Here is a 19070-nt window from a genome sequence, read left to right as displayed (position 1 = left end):
ACATTATGCTTTGCACATTATTCAAAAAAAAAACTTGACTTTTTAGTTTTAACCCAAAGGTTTGTATCTTTTACAATTTTAACACTACATAATTTGTTTTTTTAACTTTAACCTAAAACTTTTCATTATTTGCAATTTAACTTCACAACTTTTGTCACTTATACTTTTCATCTTTCGCAAATTTCCGTTTTACGTATAGTTCTAAATTTTTCGAGTTAATACGACGCAACGTGCATGTGTGGTTCAACGTTTTTGCCTCTATTTTTCCATGTTTGACAGGTTCATCGCAACACGCATATCCTAGGTCAAGTCAGTGTTGGTGGTCGATGACGGTTGTGTGACATTAGTACTATTTGACACCGTTTTACGCCCCGCTGCAACGCGGGGTGTGCTTTGTGGGTTTTTCAAAGAAAAAATGGTTATGCATATGGTTGTCGTAACGTTGGCTTTAGGGGGTTTAAAAAAAATGATTTTTTTTTTACTTTTCACCCAAAAGTATTTCATAAATTACTTTTAACCCAAAACTTTTTATCTTTTGCAATCTATCTTCATAACTTTTTTTACTTTCAACTTTGTTCCTTTATAGTTCTTATTTTCCGCAAATTTTGCGCTTTATGCTTGGTTCTAAATTTTGTGACATAACACATCACAGCGTGCGTCTTTGGCTTAACGTTTTTACGTTTCGTTCTAAATTTTGCGAGTAACACGACGCAACGTGCGTGTGTGAGTGAACGTTTTTACATCGTCTATTTTTTCCCCGTTTGACACGTTTAACAACATGCGTGTGTGGGAGAACGTTTTACATCGTCTATTTTTCCACGTTTGACAGGGTTAACATACTGTGCGGGTCCTAGACCGACTTAGTATATAACTAAAGAATCCCCGCCGCATTACGGCGGGTCGTAATCCTAGTTAAATAATAATAAGCAAAAAGATAAGAAAATGAGGTAATAAAAACGTAATATAGCATTAAAAAACCCTGAAAATAGGGTTAAAAAAAACTCAGAAATAGAGTTTAGAAAAACCCAAAAACATGGTATTTTAATACCCTGTTTTTTTAAGGAACGGAATCGAACCCTACCTATAAATCGGGAACATAGGGTATGTTTTTTTGGTAAAATCACCGGAACTAGTTATAGCAATAACCGGTTCCAACCCTTAAAATGAGAAACCGAAACCGGTTATTAACAACCAATACCTATCAAATATCTTTTTTTTTCCAACAGTAACGAGTAGACACCCATATAACTCGACTAGAGACCCAACATTTTAGACAAGCTCAAACGCGCCCAACTTGGATAAGCCCTGTAATAGGCCAGCCAGAAACCTCCTATAAATCGGAAGCTCCCTCCATCATGGGAGGCAGGTTTAATCTTTTCCACTACATAAATACTATATACTTATACTTACGTTTTTCATTGTCGGGATGTTACTGGCTTAAACGTCGAAGCGCCCCCAGGATAATCCCCCACAAGCCCTCTAACGAGTGTTTTCTCTTGTGGATGAAGCTTTGGATTTATAATCCAACAAGAGGATGACATCATAACCACGAAAGGAGGAACTTGAACTAGATCTTGATGAGTTCGAGGTTGGTGACGCTAGTCGTGCTGATTTTTGACTCAACAGGTAACTCACACACCCGGTGTGTAATTCAAATCATAAATAGGGATCATCTAACTAATCATATTATAATTTAATCCAGTTTTAACTGAAATATATTATGTGGTTCGCACAATACAATAAATATAAGAAATAGTAACATATGGATTTTTGTAACTTTTATTGATTTTTTTATCCGTTATGTATTTAACTATCATGTATAATGTATTTGGACTTTGCATGAACTTTTTTTTTATAATTCAAAGTGAATATGGTGGTATTTCATAGGAGTAACATCATGCGTAGTGGTAAGGATGAATAATGTCCTCATTTTTGGGCGTTTTTCGCCATGTGGCAGTATAGTCAGTAAGGGGCATCATTGGCGTTTTTTTCTAAAATGGGTATAGTGGGGATGTGGGCATTATACGATTGGCCAAAAAAGGAAGATTAAATGTGATTGGCCAATCAAAATTGCACAAAGCGTGATTTGAAAAACGCCCGGGGGGGGGGGGGGGGGGGGGGTTGAATAATAACGCCCAATAATGCCTAGGGGGTGAGGGTGGGCGTGTTTGGGGATGAAAAACGCAAAAATTTACACCACTACGCATGGTCTAAGAAAGGTGATTTTGGGGTGTTTTTGAGATGGATAATTTACATCCTACGTCCGGCTGACGTGCTAGTTTTTGGTTGGGAGGGTGGGAAACATGCTTGTGTCGATCTCACAGGTGTATCCCCCCTAGCCGGGTTCTGGGAAAATAGGTTTGTGGCGGGGCAAGCGGTACTGAAAGCAGAGTCGAAGAAGGTGGAAAAGCACGCGAAACCTTGTGAGGATAATCATCATGCCTTTGTCCCCCTGGCGTTTGACACGTTCGGCTCTTTGGCGCCAGAGGCAGTTCGGTTCTTGTCTAGAGTTCAGCGTGTGGTCCACAGCAACTTTTCGACCCCTCAGGGGCGAGGCTTTGTTTTTAGTAGATTAGGGTTTTCTATTCAGAAAGGGATGGCGGCGCAGTTTGTTGTTCGTCTACCTGCTATCTATATGTAATTTGCCCTGATGATTCGAATGAATTATGAAAAAAAATTCATATATGATAAAATTCAAACTAAATGAACAGTGAATTTAGGCTATATTAGAATATGGGGTATGGGGCGGGGTTGTGGCGTGGGTTGGGTACAAACGCCAAGTCAACACCCCAGGTGGGCTTGGGTTTTGGCGTGGCCTCTTGGGCGGGGGTTTCAGCCCGGGGGCGGGGGTTGTGAGATGGGTTGGGTACAAACGCCCAAGTCACCACCCCGGGTGGGCTTGGGTTTCGCCGTGGCCCCTTGGTTGGGGGTTTCAGCCCGGGCGTTGGACGGGGCTATCAAGATGACATGACGGGATCTCATTGGCCAAGACAAGTAGCTGTTTGGGCTAGCCGTTGGCCAACGGCTATGTGTTTAGAAAAATATATATATTCACTATAAATACTCACACTTCTATTATTTTTTTTACCACAACTACTCCACCTCTTCTATAATCATCTCTATCTTATTTTAAAAAAAAAATTCTATGATAAAATTTATAAAATTCAAACTAAATGAACAGTGAATTTAAGCTATATTAGAATATGGGGTATGGGGCGGGGTTGTGGCGTGGGTTGGGTACAAACGCCAAGTCAACACCCCGGGTGGGCTTGGGTTTCGGCGTGGCCCCTTGGGCAGGGGTTTCAGCCCAGGGGCGGGGGTTGTGACGTGGGTTGGGTACAAACGCCCAAGTCACCACCCCGGGTGGGCTTGGGTTTCGGCGTGGCCCCTTGGGCGGGGGTTTCAGCCCGGGCGTTGGACGGGGCTATCAAGATGACATGACGGGATCTCATTGGCCAAGACAAGTAGCCGTTTGGGCTAGCCGTTGGCCAACGGCTATGTGTTTAAAAAAAATATATATTCACTATAAATACTCACACTTCTATTATTTTTTTACCACAACTACTCCACCTCTTCTATAATCATCTCTATCTTATTTTTTAAAAAAATTCTATGATAAAATTCAAACTAAATGAACAGTGAATTTAGGCTATATTAGAATATGGGGTATGGGGCGGGGGTTGTGGCGTGGGTTGGGTACAAACGCCCAAGTCACCACCCCGGGTGGGCTTGGGTTTTGGCGTGGCCCCTTAGGTGGGGGTTTCAGCCCGGGGGCGGGGGTTGTGGTGTGGGTTAGGTACAAACGCCCAAGTCACCACCCCGGGTGGGCTTGGGTTTCGGCGTGGCCCCTTGGGCGGGGGTTTCAGCCCGGGCGTTGGACGGGTCTATCAAGATGACATGACGGGATCTCATTGGCCAAGACAAGTAGCTGTTTGGGCTATCCGTTGGCCAACGGCTATGTGTTTAAAAAACATTATTCACTATAAATACTCACACTTCTATTCATTTTTTTACCACAACTACTCAACCTCTTCTATAATCATCTCTATCTTATTTTAAAAAAAAAAAATTCTCATCCAACCACAATACGAAAAATGAATCCTCATAATCGTGGTTTTGACCCGAACAATCCGTGGGCATTCCAAAGCCCAACATCCAATCATCCAATTGCTCCCTTTTTAATACACTCTACGATGCCGGATATGGCTGGTTACGCATCGTTTATCTCGAATCGTTTGAAGAATGATGTCGGTCGAAATCACCAATGCCTTTCGCGCAACGCGCGTCATTGAAAAACACTAGTTCATATAAATATAAAGGGTCTGTTTGGTATGAGGTAATGGAATGAACGAAGGAATAGAATGGATGAGGTAATGGAATGGACGAGGGAATGCAATGGATCATTACCATTCCATGTCTTGTTTGGTTACCATGTGAATGGAATGAATTACTATTGTGTATTGTTCGGTAGGCAAGAAAAACGGAGTAATAAAATTAGCGGTAAGTGGTGGTGGTGGTCGGTGGTAGTGATTGTGGGTGGTTATAGGTGGCGGTGGTGGGTGTCGGCGAAGGCGATGGGTGGAGGTGGTGGCGGTGACAACGGGTGGTGGAAAAAAAAACAAGGGGGTGGAAGGAATGATTTTGAGGGAATGAAATACCTTTTGTAATTGGTGATTCCATTCCATTGACCAACCAAACACTCTTTTTTCTTCATTCCCTCATAATCACTCATTCCATTCCACCTCTCGTAAACACTACCAAGGGATTGAAATTGTAATTTAGGATAAATAAAATTTGGTTTTCCTAAACCCTAAACACCAATAATTAACACACAAAAGAAACACAAAATTGCAATCCCCGTCAAATAGTTATAACCAATCAAATTCATTTACTAACACTAGAAACCAATCAGAAAAAAGAACACACCGAAAGTCTCTCTCTATATTCGGAAACCAAAGTCAGCCACGCCCTATATATATGCATACGGAAAATGGAAGATTGCATTCTGAATCTTACAATCTCTCGATCAGTCTATAGGTATCGAATTTAGTTTCTTTACATTCTTATGTTTACTTGTTTACATCTGATTGTAAGTTTTCTTTCGGTTATTAGTTTCTTGAATCTGGAAGGCAATGGCTCGTACCAAGCAAACCGCTCGCAAGTCTACTGGTGGAAAAGCTCCCAGAAAGCAACTGGCTTACAAGGTACGTACTGTTGTAATCTTATTGTTTTTGATCAGATGTGTAGCATTCTGGAGATTAGTTACTTCTGCAGATTGTCGTAAAAGTTTTAAATTTATGGCAGGCTGCTAGGAAAAGTACTCCAACAACTGGAGGTGTGAAGAAGCCTCATCGTTATCGTCCTGGAACTGTTGCGCTTCGGTCAGTTTTATTTTCAAAAACACTAGAACTTGAATAGCACACACTTATACATCCTTGTTGGTCAATGAAATGCAATGTAAGATCAGAAATCCATAAATCGAATCAATCCAACAATTTGCAAGCATGTATACATGATCACCAATTCCAGTTTTATAAGATAGATTATAGGTTTAATTTCTAGAATGGAGACATTATGGAATGATCAGTTAGGCCAATGCAATGTAAGAGCAGAAATCAAATTAAAACCTGATGAGTCAGTTTTTTGTTAGTATGGGAGAATTGATCATGTTCACTCATTGATTGTGTTCATGAACACGTACAGTGAGATTCGCAAGTATCAAAAGACAACTGAACTCCTTATCCGTAAAGCTCCATTCCAGAGGCTTGTCCGCGAAATTGCTCAGGCTCTCAAGGTGATTACTAATCTCTTCAGTAATTCATACACATCTTATTTTAATCTTACTGTACGGGATTCACATTGTTTATGCAATTCTGTGTTGTAGAGTGACTTGAGGTTCCAGAGTCATGCTGTGTTGGCACTTCAGGAGGCGGCCGAAGCTTACCTAGTGGGTCTGTTTGAGGATACCAACTTGTGTGCCATTCATGCCAAGAGAGTCACAATCATGGCCAAAGACATCCAGTTGGCCCTCCGGATCCGTGCTTAATGAATGTGATTAGATTCAAGTTTATATTTCCTATAGCTGCACAAACCTTGGTTTCTTCCTTTCTTTTTGTGATCGTGCTGGATGTTTTTTTTTTAGTTATAGTATGGGAAATGTTTGAATTTTATTGACGGGGTAAAGAATGGTTTGAGGTTTTATATATTTGCATGTGATCTTTGTGGCCTTTTCTATATTTGATGTATTTTTGTTAAAGAATTATAGATACACTTGTTTATCAAATAAATCGTAATCGTATATACACACACAAAGTAACCACAAATCGTGTGTCAAACTGTAAGTCAGTCGATGGTTACTAATACTTTATTTATTTATCATTGTTCCCTGCTTATTAACCCCTAAACTTCCCAGTATTCTCAGCCATACCATCGCCAAACATTGAATTTATGAGGTAATAACTCTATTGTCCTAGTTTTAAATAATATGACAATGAACTTGGGGATGACTTATTAAATTTATTAATATATAATATAACAGTGAACTCTAGAATCCAAACTACTTTTTGACATATGCGAATGAAAAATTGATGAGGTTATGTAACATGTGAATGTAAAACTGAAAAGTTGATAGGGATGTGCATAATTGATTAAGGTTGTAAAGAAATAGTTTGTTAAAAGAAAATAACCTAAGCACAATTAATCGTGGATGACCAAAAAAAAAAAAAACAACTGAGAATGATGAACAATACGTCCTCGATTGTTGCAGTCACCCGATGAACAAAAACAACCAAAAATGAACAACAGCGGAAGCCAAGATAACTGTAGGTCCCTTTTGTCGGATGACGAACCTCAAACCTTGTTATACTAACCCACTAGCGAGTGCGGAATCCAAGCTAGCGAGCAAACCGGGATTAAGCAAGTATACACACAACACACAAGGGTTCACCGATTAACACAACTTGTATTAATGCAAATGAAGGTTTCAGTTACAAGCACAATGTTTACAAATCTAACTTGTAAACTCTCAAAGTGTGTGTGTTTCGGAAGATGCTCTCAAGAACTCTCTCTCTCAGGTGTGTGTGTCTATGTGCATCTCCCTTTCTGTCTTAAGAACTCAACACAATGCATGGGTATTTATACCCATACACAGCAGGTCATGTCCGAAGGATCCGATAGATGGTCCGAAGGATCATCTATCGATGACAATATGTTCGAATGATCAGCAATCACCTCGAAGGATGATCCTTCGAGGTCTAACAATCGAAGCATATCTTTCGAGTACCTCGAAGGATCAACAGTATCCTTCGAGGAGCTATCCTTCGAGACAGACAACTACTTTCGAACAGTTTGACCAAGTCAAACCGGAGGATGGTTGACTTGGTCAACTTACAGACTTAGAACATCGTTTATATATACAGATCGAATACAGACAAAGTACAGACACAAGTGCACCAACAAACTCCCCCTTGGCTGTAGCTTTGTCTTTATCTTCTATAGTTGTAGACTCGTCTCGAACTTCGACGGTCTTTGGTCTTCGAGTTCTCAAAACTCTGATGTCCTTTCAGGTCTTCATTGTCGGAGGATCTTCAAAGTCTTCACGTCTTGAAGGCAGAGAGTGTATCAACAAACTACCCGTATCATGTAGGAAGTGTGTTGACAAACTCCCCCTTAACATAAGCTCCCCCTTGAGTTATGCTCGTGAAAAGACTTTATCTTTATGAAGTGAGATCCTTGTGGTGTTGATGATGGCCAGCGGCAACTCGATCATCTTCATCTTTTGAGCGCCTTCTCGTCATGTCTTCATTCCAAAGCTTGTCATCAACCATGTTCTCCTAGCCTTTAGAATCTGCACATGCAAGAAATCTAAACGCGTAATGAGAACAACTGCTTGGAATATAGTTAGCATAAACAAATGACACACGTATGACCATGTCACAATCAAACACCGTCCGACAGTTTGAAAGTTTAATAAATTTATCAATTTTAAATTCTAACTTTCAAAATCTGCAAATTTTGACCGTTTATGAAGATTTAGTCAGTTCGGTTTTCAGTCAGGTTTCAGGTAACGAAGACTTGAGCTCCAACATCGTACGATCGAAAATAAAGCAGAAATAAAATCTTTTTGGCTTTTATAAAGTTTATATTAAAACACGGATTTTAGGCGTGTTTTTGAAATTAAAAGACAACAATTTAAAATCCTTTGAGTGTTATCAAACGACATCACCGCTAATGTCGTGCTGATATGCACCAAACGACGAAACTGTTTAAAAGAAAAACAATAAAAGTTAAGCAGTAAATAAATATATACAAACATTCTTTTTGTGAGTTTCGAGGGTAAGAGAATCATATCAGTGTACGGTCATGCCAAAACACTCTTGTTGTTCAGTTAGTTAACATTAAGATAAGCATTCTATAACAATTATCGGTATTGTTGTCCACTTAAGCTCAACTTATCAGATGTAATCATGTTTAGAGGATACGTTAATGTATGATTTATACTTACCGACCGGTGTTCATCCACATCACGACACATTCCCGTATCAAGGTATGCACGAGAGTTCATCTTACCGGTGAGTATACCGATTATCATCTGTTTGACCGTATAAATTGTGAGATACTCACTTATTTTGATTTGAAAACAAGTCCTATGTGATATAATCACTTATTGATGAGGAACTTGATTTTCGTATGCATGAGGGCACAGGTGCAAGTCCGTGAACAGGTCAGTACTTCCGTACAGCAGAGAGACGAACTTGACACCCGGATAGATGTGATATTTTATCACTTATTTGATTTGGACATGTGATTGTTTATCACTTATTGAGGTCGAATGCAGTATGTAATATGTACACGTATGTATAGTATCATGGAAGATCTAGACTTACGTCCCCGTTATTTTTCGGTAAAAGATACAACCATGATACCCAGATGATAAGCAGCATAAAGACCGAATATCTCAGAACCTCGGCAATCTATCAAACGAAATTTCGGTACTAAGACCATATGCCAATGAATGGTTCCCACCTGATCTTCAGTCGATTAAGATTTATATCACCCTGCACACTTTAAAATGATTGTGAGCCTACCGATACATCTTATATAGAGCTGCTTATCGTTTTTCATTTAAGGTTTAAAGAGGCTTGGATAGACTACTGATGTACTATCACTTTCTCTTTTGCTCGCCAGGAAACTCATTTTTGTTTTTCTATTGTTTTTGTGTTTTTGAAATTTTTCGATGTTTTTGGATTTTCTGATTTTTGGATTTACTCCCCCTAAAATCAATAAACTAAGATAAATTTAAAAACACAAGGGTATTTACAAAAATGATTTTCCGATGTTGGTTTTACTCTTGCTTGACCTTAATGCCGTTTACCAAAATTAAGTTTTATCAGAAAAGATTTAACAAATTTTGGAAAAGTGAGTTGGCATGTCGGTAAGCGGTGCGGACCATGACAACATTGATGAATTTCATATTGAAACAATCACGTGTGAGGTGATATTCGAGATCAATGTGTCAGGTCAAAGAGTGCTGTACGAGATAATAACAATTCACAAAGCAGCTAAAATATCGACAAGTATAGGAGAGATTAAGAATTTAAAGGCGTATCCTGCAACTGTTCCGTGCATTGCAAGGAATCTAAGCACTCTCCCAACTGGATATCCACCCGGTGTGGACTTCAAAGTCGAATTTGCAACTACTGAAAAATCTCTTGACAGCAACAAGCTCATAAACCTCCGGGTCCGGCTGGTCTTTCACATTTCACCAGCGAAGGTCTTTGACTTTCTCTTTCAGAAATGGTGTGCGGATGTTCAATCCACGCCAAGGCATCGACACACATTTCACTTCATTCGTTCCTGTGGACCCGATCAAAAACCATAATGACCAAATTTTGACACGTTCTTCATTTGGTCGAATTTTGCAACTTCATTCATCCAAATTTTCTTTTTCTTTCCTCTCTCTCCATCAAAGGCAACAATTTCTTCTGTCGCCTATCTTGTGCAAGGACATTCCACTATTGGGCATATAATTCGAAATTGCCCTTATCTCTTCAGTAATTCATACACATCTTATTTTAATCTTACTGTACGGGATTCACATTGTTTATGCAATTCTGTGTTGCAGAGTGACTTGAGGTTCCAGAGTCATGCTGTGTTGGCACTTCAGGAGGCGGCCGAAGCTTACCTAGTGGGTCTGTTTGAGGATACCAACTTGTGTGCCATTCATGCCAAGAGAGTCACAATCATGGCCAAAGACATCCAGTTGGCCCTCCGGATCCGTGCTTAATGAATGTGATTAGATTCAAGTTTATATTTCCTATAGCTGCACAAACCTTGGTTTCTTCCTTTCTTTTTGTGATCGTGCTGGACGTTTTTTTTTTTTAGTTATAGTATGGGAAATGTTTGAATTTTATTGACGTGGTAAAGAATGGTTTGAGGTTTTATATATTTGCATGTGATCTTTGTGGCCTTTTCTATATTTGATGTATTTTTGTTAAAGATTTATAGATACACTTGTTTATCAAATAAATCGTAATCGTATATACACACACAAAGTAACCACAAATCGTGTGTCAAACTGTAAGTCAGTCGATGGTTACTAATACTTTATTTATTTATCATTGTTCCCTGCTTATTAACCCCTAAACTTCCCAGTATTCTCAGCCATACCATCGCCAAACATTGAATTTATGAGGTAATAACTCTATTGTCCTAGTTTTAAATAATATGACAATGAACTTGGGGATGACTTATTAAATTTATTAATATATAATATAACAGTGAACTCTAGAATCCAAACTACTTTTTGACATATGCGAATGAAAAATTGATGAGGTTATGTAACATGTGAATGTAAAACTGAAAAGTTGATAGGGATGTGCATAATTGATTAAGGTTGTAAAGAAATAGTTTGTTAAAAGAAAATAACCTAAGAACAATTAATCGTGGATGACCAAAAAAAAAAAACAACTGAGAATGATGAACAATACGTCCTCGATTGTTGCAGTCACCCGATGAACAAAAACAACCAAAAATGAACAACAGCGGAAGCCAAGATAACCATGGTAAAGTGTGTTTTCAAACTGTTGTTATAGTTTCAGCGTTTCATATCTGTGTTTTAAAAATTAATAAGTTAATTAGTCGGAAAAAGTCAGAAGGTTTTCCGACTGGACTGAAAATAGATCAATACACAAACCAAAAACTGAGCAAATGTTATATCTTGAGGCCGATCCGGCCTGAATCTACACATCCTTAGCCTCAACACACCAGGAGTTTTGAGTCCACTTAGATGTATTGATGGCACTGTTGGGATTCCGTGATGATCAGTTATTAAAAAATTTATTTATTAAAACCCGGTTCAATAAATAATAGTCAATTAATTAAGAGAATTAATCAATAAGACGTAGCGGAAAATAAACGAGTCATCAATAATAAACGAAACCTGACAGGATCCGCTTACATACAAATACGAGCACAGTGATAAGAATATCTAACTACCAATGAGAAAGATACATCGGTTAATAACTAACCGGTTGAGACCCCAAGGTTCAACGAACACGTGCTAGTGACACGAACTGATGAACCGCGGGTATAGGTCGGGTAGCGGCGGTGGTGGCCGGCGGTACTGGCAACGTCCCGAGGTGACGACGGTGGTGGTTGTGGGTGTTTAGAGAGCTTTGTGCAAGTTGTTCAACCCAAAAAAGCAACTCTATACATTCCTTTATATATAGTATGGAGATTCATGCATGCTTGCCAAGTGGCGGACATGATGCCTAGTTGGACAAGTGGCGAGAAGTTCATGCATGTGCGACAAGTGACGATGCAAGAGTGCATGCGCGACAAGTGGCGTAGCATGGGTGCATGTGCGACAAGTGGAGATGCAAGAGTGTGCTTGTCTCACCCGGTCCATGTACCCATCTCTCAGTTAATACCCACAACAAGTTTATTAATTAAGATAAACAATTATATTATTAATAATTAATAATATAAACTGGCTCACGGTCATAAATATAAATATGATCCGTTTCGCATATCGTTTGTAATTACCAGTTAAACCATTCTAGTGGATTTTAGTTCGCTACCCACGGTGTAACTCTTACGGGTCATAACTCGGTCGGTCGCGTTACACTACAAGAACAGGGCACCTTTAGCGGCGCCAGCTGTCGCCGGTATTGACCACTATTGTCGCCGCTATTGACTTTTAGCGGCGACATGTCGCCGGTAAAGCGTCGCCGGTATTGCTCGGACGCTATTGACCAGTTGCCGCCGCTAAAGACTCCTGTCGCCGGTATTGATCTTCCATTTTTAGCGACGACAACTGTCGCCGCTAAAAGTGTCGCTGGTATTAAGCTTGGCCGGTAAAGGTGGAAGGGCAATAGCGGCGACACATGTCGCCGCTAAAAGTCTGTTTTTTTTTTTAATACAACAACTTTATATACAGCTGCCCAGCCAGTTTTACGGCTGAAAAAACAGAACCTGCCTATTTTCAAACAACGTAAACATACGCCATGAACATAATCAACATATACTAAAGGTAATATAGTTAAAAACTACGTTTAAGTCGTACATTATAATCCTACAACGTTTAATTAAATCATACATTAAAAACAACAAGTCACTCCTCGTCGGATTCCCTATTGAATAAGTCATCAGGATCGTAGTCTTTTGACTTTCCTTTTCCTTTTCCTTGTGAAGCAAGATAGTTATTAAGTTGGTTCAAAAAGGACGGTGTTTGGAACAAGCTGTTAACAAAATCCTACAATAATAGATATCAAAACGTATATTAGCATATATTTAACAAGGAAACATGCGTTCGTCTGTCATTTTATAAATTGCGTAGTTTACCTCGGAAAGGGGTTCTTGTGTTCGAGTTTGCGAAGATGACATGTTAGATGACGAGTTCAAGGACGTGTTGGAAGAAGGTTTAGGCCCCATCCCGCGGTACCATCCTCGCCGCTCATCCAACGCTTCCTGATACGGGGCAATTGGTGGACCCTCACCGCTCCATTCACTTGTGGCCTGTTGTATGTTCCACTGTATTTTACGAAGATGATTAAATATATATGTGTGTGTATATATATATATATATATTTGTTATAGAAAATAATGCTTAAAAGAAATACTTACGTAATTTTGTTCAGCAACCGGATCAACCCAATTCCCTTGATTGTCCGTGTGGGTTTTAGCATACGTAGGTACCCTATCCATCTCCTGTTTAACATTAAACTAAGATTAGACATTAAATAAAAAAAGCTTACACACACGCACACATACATAAAACATTACATTTTTATAGGCGGTGCTACCGTACGACGATGTCCCCCCACGGTATGGGAATTGTTGTTTCTCGCGTACTAGTGTGTTGGCCTTGCTTCTTTTAATATATTTTTGGTCCCGGAAACCTTCGATGGTTCTCAACCAGTTATCATAGGGCATATCCGCGGGATGGTATGCCCTTGCGCTCGCAATATCATTGTAACCTCCCTTGCTCTTAAATAATTTTTTAGCGTCGTACTTGCGGTCAGAGTACCGCTTCATAAGCACAGCCCTAATACCACCCGTCAAGTTTTTGGCCTCTAAATCACGTTCCACTTCATCAAAATTGAAATTTTCCTACAAAGTAAATAAAAAAGTTAAAATATCATATATAAATTAGATTTGCATGTGCTTAAATGTTTGATAAAATTTTATGCATATAACTTATTTACACGTAAGTGGTTCATGAGGGCATCCTTGTAATGTTGTTCAACGTTATCCCATCCAATTTTATCGAACGGGATGGTCCGCCACATATATAGGCTGGCCTCCCGTGAAAACATATCTCTTGATTTACCAACAGGGGTATACATGACCTGTCTATCAAACGTAAGCGACACAGCCCCCCCCCCCCCCCCCCCCCCGCTTTTACCAGACGCCTTAGTTTCTCGTTTTTGGCTTTCCCCCTAACCTTCTTCGGGGGAACCGCTGCAATTAAAACAAAAAAAAAATTAGTAACAACATTTATAATATATAAAATATAAGGACTACAAAATAATTTAGTAAAAGACTTACCGTCTGTCTCGTGTGTGCCACGAAATCCACCAGGAGGAATCGGTGGATCACCAGCGCCGTCACCCCCATGTCCCCAGGGGGCCACATCCGCCATAAGATAAGCGAATATCAGCAATACCGAAAACATAATCCCTATAAAGTTACAAATGTTACAGCATGTGTATCTAATAGAAATTAAGGGAAAGTACAACAAGTGTAACTCAAATTCAAATAAATATTTCAAACAAGTGTTTATCAATTACAAATCAATATAAATTACAATAACTTTTCTTATAGTCAGACTCCACATAATCGGGATCATCCTCATCACAATCAGCCTCGACCTCATCACAGTCAGTCTCGACCTCAAACACTTCATCGACGGTAGCCGTTGGGGGATCAACTTCAATTGAAGGCTCACCCGCAGTAACATGAGAAGATCCAATTTGAAAGTATTGGGTCAAGTCAATGACAAGTGGACAGTCAGATGAAGAGTTGTTATCGACAACGTCAATATCTTCTAAGCGTTTGTCAACTTTTTGAACCTTATTGACGCGGTCATCACTTAATGGCCGATCCCAAATTATTCGATGATTAACATTTTCGACTACCCACCTATGTTTATTTTTTTGGTTTCGAGACGTTTCTTGGATGAAGAACACTTGTTTGGCTTGCGAAGCAAATATGAGTTGATCGTCTTTGTCCTATTCATGTTCAGTGCTTATACTGGTGATATTATTGTCATGGTTTACACCCCTTTGAGTATCAAACCACTTGCACCAAAATAGGACAGTGGAATAATCATTTGTATAACGCAACTCAATAATTTCTTCTAATTGGCCATAAAATTTCACACCGTTCTCTCCAACCACTTCCACCCCAGAGTTTTGCGTTGCGCATTTTGCATCACGTTCAAGTGTCTTAAACCTAACACCGTTGACTATGCAAGCAGTGTAAGTGTAAGCAATCATTTTCGCACAAATTGAAAGAGCATACAACTCCGGGTGGAATTCTGGAGAATTTTGTGTTTTCATCAAATTGACCTAACAAATATAGAGTAATAATGTTTGTTATATATGTATTACCTAGCAAGTGTAGAGTAATGAGTGTTATATATGTATTATACCTTATGGAGAAACCATCCCGGAAATTTCGTTTTAAGATCATCTTGGGGATGTGTATGCTTGAATTCACTACATTGATGACAAATATAAGAAAGGAATGAAAAATACCAATTAATAGATTATGAAAAGTTAATGATAGAAGCACTCACTTCATGTACTCCCTAACTTCTGAGCAGTTTTCGAGGACAAACCATTCCATCTTGCTTTTTTCGATGAATGATAGATATTTGTCCTTTCTTGCGCCAACAAGACGACATTTGGACTCAAACACCCATAACTTTCTTTTTTCAACAACGAAATCATCGTTTCTATCTGGGCGATTGAACTTAGTCTGAACATCTTTAAGGTAAATTGAACAAAATGTTAGAGCTTCTTCAAACACATAACCTTCAGCTATACAACCTTCAGGCCTTGCCGGGTTTTTGACATAGTTCTTTAGTTTTTTCATGTACCTTTCAAATGGATACATCCATCTAAAAGCTACTGGACCTCCCGCAATCGCTTCATCAGGTAAATGCACAAGTAAATGAACCATAATGTCAAAAAACGCAGGTGGATAAATCATCTCTAACTTGCATAAGATGGTAACAATGTCATCCTTTGCTTTCTTCATATCATCCACCGAGAGTGTTCTAGAGCAAAGTTGCTTAAAGAACATACAAAGGTCTACTATTGGTGTAGATGTATCTTTAGTCAAAAGCCCTCTAACCCCAATCGGTATCAAACGTTGCATGAGGATATGAGATTTCAACCCGGTAATGTTAGCATTGTTATTTGTCACCCTCTTACTGATATTAGATCCAAACCCGTCTGGTAATTTAACATTTTTTATAAACTGACAAAAAAGTTTTCGATCATCGGACTTGAATGAGTACTTTGGGTGGGGACTTAACAACTTGCGACCCGATTGTTTCAGCCATTGTGTCGGACCGCGCATTTGGCGTGTCTTTGCTCTTATCATTCATTAGAAGAGTACCGAGCAAGCTGTCGCACACATTTTTCTCTATATGCATTACATCTAAGTTATGTTTCAGCTGCAGAGAAGACCAATACTCAAGGTCAAAAAATATGCTTCTTTTGGACCAGTTCAACTCGAAATCTGACCGGGTTATCCTCCCACCTCCAAAATCTGGCGGGGCAAGCGGTACTGAAAGCAGAGTCGAAGAAGGTGGAAAAGCACGCGAAACCTTGTGAGGATAATCAGCATGCCTTTGTCCCCCTGGCGTTTGACACGTTTGGCTCCTTGGCGCCAGAGGCAGTTCGGTTCTTGTCTAGAGTTCAGCGTGTGGTCCACAGCAACTTTTCGACCCCTCAGGGGCGAGGCTTTGTTTTTAGTAGATTAGGGTTTTCTATTCAGAAAGGGATGGCGGCGCAATTTGTTGTTCGTCTACCTGCTATCTTTATGTAATTTGCCCTGATGATTGAAATGAATTATGAAAAAAAATTCATATATGATAAAATTCAAACTAAATGAACAGTGAATTTAAGCTATATTAGAATATGGGGTATGGGGCGGGGTTGTGGCGTGGGTTGGGTACAAACGCCAAGTCAACACCCCGGGTGGGCTTGGGTTTCGGCGTGGCCCCTTGGGCGGGGGTTTCAGCCCAGGGGCGGGGGTTGTGACGTGGGTTGGGTACAAACGCCCAAGTCACCACCCCGGGTGGGCTTGGGTTTCGCCGTGGCCCCTTGGTTGGGGGTTTCAGCCCGGGCGTTGAACGGGGCTATCAAGATGACATGACGGGATGTCATTGGCCAAGACAAGTAGCTGTTTGGGCTAGCCGTTGGCCAACGGCTATGTGTTTAAAAAAAATATATATTCACTATAAATACTCACACTTCTATTATTTTTTTACCACAACTACTCCACCTCTTCTATAATCATCTCTATCTTATTTTTTAAAAAAAATCTATGATAAAATTCAAACTAAATGAACAGTGAATTTAGGCTATATTAGAATATGGGGTATGGGGCGGGGGTTGTGGCGTGGGTTGGGTACAAACGCCCAAGTCACCACCCCGGGTGGGCTTGGGTTTTGGCGTGGCCCCTTAGGTGGGGGTTTCAGCCCGGGGGCGGGGGTTGTGGTGTGGGTTAGGTACAAACGCCCAAGTCACCACCCCGGGTGGGCTTGGGTTTCGGCGTGGCCCCTTGGGCGGGGGTTTCAGCCCGGGCGTTGGACGGGTCTATCAAGATGACATGACGGGATCTCATTGGCCAAGACAAGTAGCTGTTTGGGCTATCCGTTGGCCAACGGCTATGTGTTTAAAAAACATTATTCACTATAAATACTCACACTTCTATTCATTTTTTTACCACAACTACTCAACCTCTTCTATAATCATCTCTATCTTATTTTAAAAAAAAAAATTCTCATCCAACCACAATACGAAAAATGAATCCTCATAATCGTGGTTTTGACCCGAACAATCCGTGGGCATTCCAAAGCCCAACATCCAATCATCCAATTGCTCCCTTATTAATACACTCTACGATGCCGGATATGGCTGGTTACGCATCGTTTATCTCGAATCGTTTGAAGAATGATGTCGGTCGAAAACACCAATGCCTTTCGCGCAACGCGCGTCATTGAAAAACACTAGTTCATATAAATATAAAGGGTCTGTTTGGTATGGGGTAATGGAATGAACGAAGGAATAGAATGGATGATGTAATGGAATGGACGAGGGAATGCAATGGATCATTATCATTCCATGTCTTGTTTGGTTACCATGTGAATGGAATGAATTATTATTGTGTATTGTTCGGTAGTCAAGAAAAACGGAGTAATAAAATTAGCGGTAAGTGGTGGTGGTGGTCGGTGGTAGTGATTGTGGGTGGTTATAGGTGGCGGTGGTGGGTGTCGGCGAAGGCGATGGGTGGAGGTGGTGGCGGTGACAACGGGTGGTAGAAAAAAAACAAGGGGGTGGAAGGAATGATTTTGAGGGATTGAAATGCCTTTTGTAATGGATGATTCCATTACATTGACCAACCAAACACTATTTTCTTCATTCCCTCATAATCACTCATTCCATTCCACCTCTCGTTCCAGCATACCAAACACTACCAAAGGATTGAAATTGTAATTTAGGATAAATAAAATTTGGTTTTCCTAAACCCTAAACACCAATAATTAACACACAAAAGAAACACAAAATTGCAATCCCCGTCAAATAGTTATAACCAATCAAATTCATTTACTAACACTAGAAACCAATCAGAAAAAAGAACACACCGAAAGTCTCTCTCTATATTCGGAAACCAAAGTCAGCCACGCCCTATATATATGCATACGGAAAATGGAAGATTGCATTCTGAATCTTACAATCTCTCGATCAGTCTATAGGTATCGAATTTAGTTTCTTTACATTCTTATGTTTACTTGTTTATATCTGATTGTAAGTTTTCTTTCGGTTATTAGTTTCTTGAATCTGGAAGGCAATGGCTCGTACCAAGCAAACCGCTCGCAAGTCTACTGGTGGAAAAGCTCCCAGAAAGCAACTGGCTTACAAGGTACGTACTGTTTGTTAGATAATAAATTAAACTTAATATTATGTAGCTTTATTTATATTATTATTTAGAATTCTAGGTAAACGGTTGCAATGACAACGGTTAACCGTCACATCGTTTAAACAACCAACACAACTGTTCCTTTTGTATATATATCAAAACAATGTAACTTGATCATTATCAAGATATTCAATAATATATCCATTACAAAAATTCGTTTTGCACTCTCTTCTGTACAAACTCACACGTACAGAATCACGAACACGAATCCGATGATGATGATGATATCGGCTTCCGCTAACATGTGGTATCAGAGCGCATGGTTAGAACACGAAGAATCACTACTAGAAAACTAAGCAATTGCGACCAAATGTTGCGACCAATATAAGGCGGACGCAAAATTAGCAACTGGT

The 19070-nt window shown here is 39.8% G+C and overlaps 1 protein-coding gene across 2 annotated transcripts; it reads left to right on the top strand.

Annotated features, from left to right (window-relative positions):
* The first annotated feature begins 998 nt into the window (after positions 1-998).
* LOC110865494 (histone H3.3) lies at positions 999-6201 on the top strand. 2 transcript variants are annotated; one of them, XM_022114753.2, is made up of 6 exons: positions 999-1366; positions 1509-1626; positions 5113-5204; positions 5305-5381; positions 5704-5794; positions 5885-6201. In XM_022114753.2, exons 3-6 carry the CDS (start codon positions 5133-5135, stop codon positions 6044-6046), a joined length of 402 nt encoding a protein of 133 aa, XP_021970445.1. In that variant the 5' UTR covers positions 999-1366; positions 1509-1626; positions 5113-5132; the 3' UTR covers positions 6047-6201. The 2 variants fall into 2 exon arrangements, with proteins under 2 accessions (XP_021970445.1, XP_021970444.1); XM_022114752.2 differs by lacking the exons at positions 999-1366; positions 1509-1626 and adding an exon at positions 4800-5037.
* The last annotated feature ends 12869 nt before the right edge of the window (positions 6202-19070 follow it).

This window comes from Helianthus annuus, chromosome 6 (assembly GCF_002127325.2).
Source record: "Helianthus annuus cultivar XRQ/B chromosome 6, HanXRQr2.0-SUNRISE, whole genome shotgun sequence".
Lineage (NCBI taxonomy): Eukaryota > Viridiplantae > Streptophyta > Magnoliopsida > Asterales > Asteraceae > Helianthus > Helianthus annuus.
This window is presented reverse-complemented; position numbering and strand designations above follow the sequence as displayed.

Bases quoted from the DNA above. Each gene is read 5' to 3' on its own strand.
- LOC110865494 (XM_022114753.2), top strand. From the start codon at position 5,133: ATGGCTCGTACCAAGCAAACCGCTCGCAAGTCTACTGGTGGAAAAGCT. The intron at 5,205-5,304 runs GTACGTACTGTT...AATTTATGGCAG, and splicing joins GAAAGCAACTGGCTTACAAG to GCTGCTAGGAAAAGTACTCC. The intron at 5,795-5,884 runs GTGATTACTAAT...TCTGTGTTGTAG, and splicing joins AAATTGCTCAGGCTCTCAAG to AGTGACTTGAGGTTCCAGAG.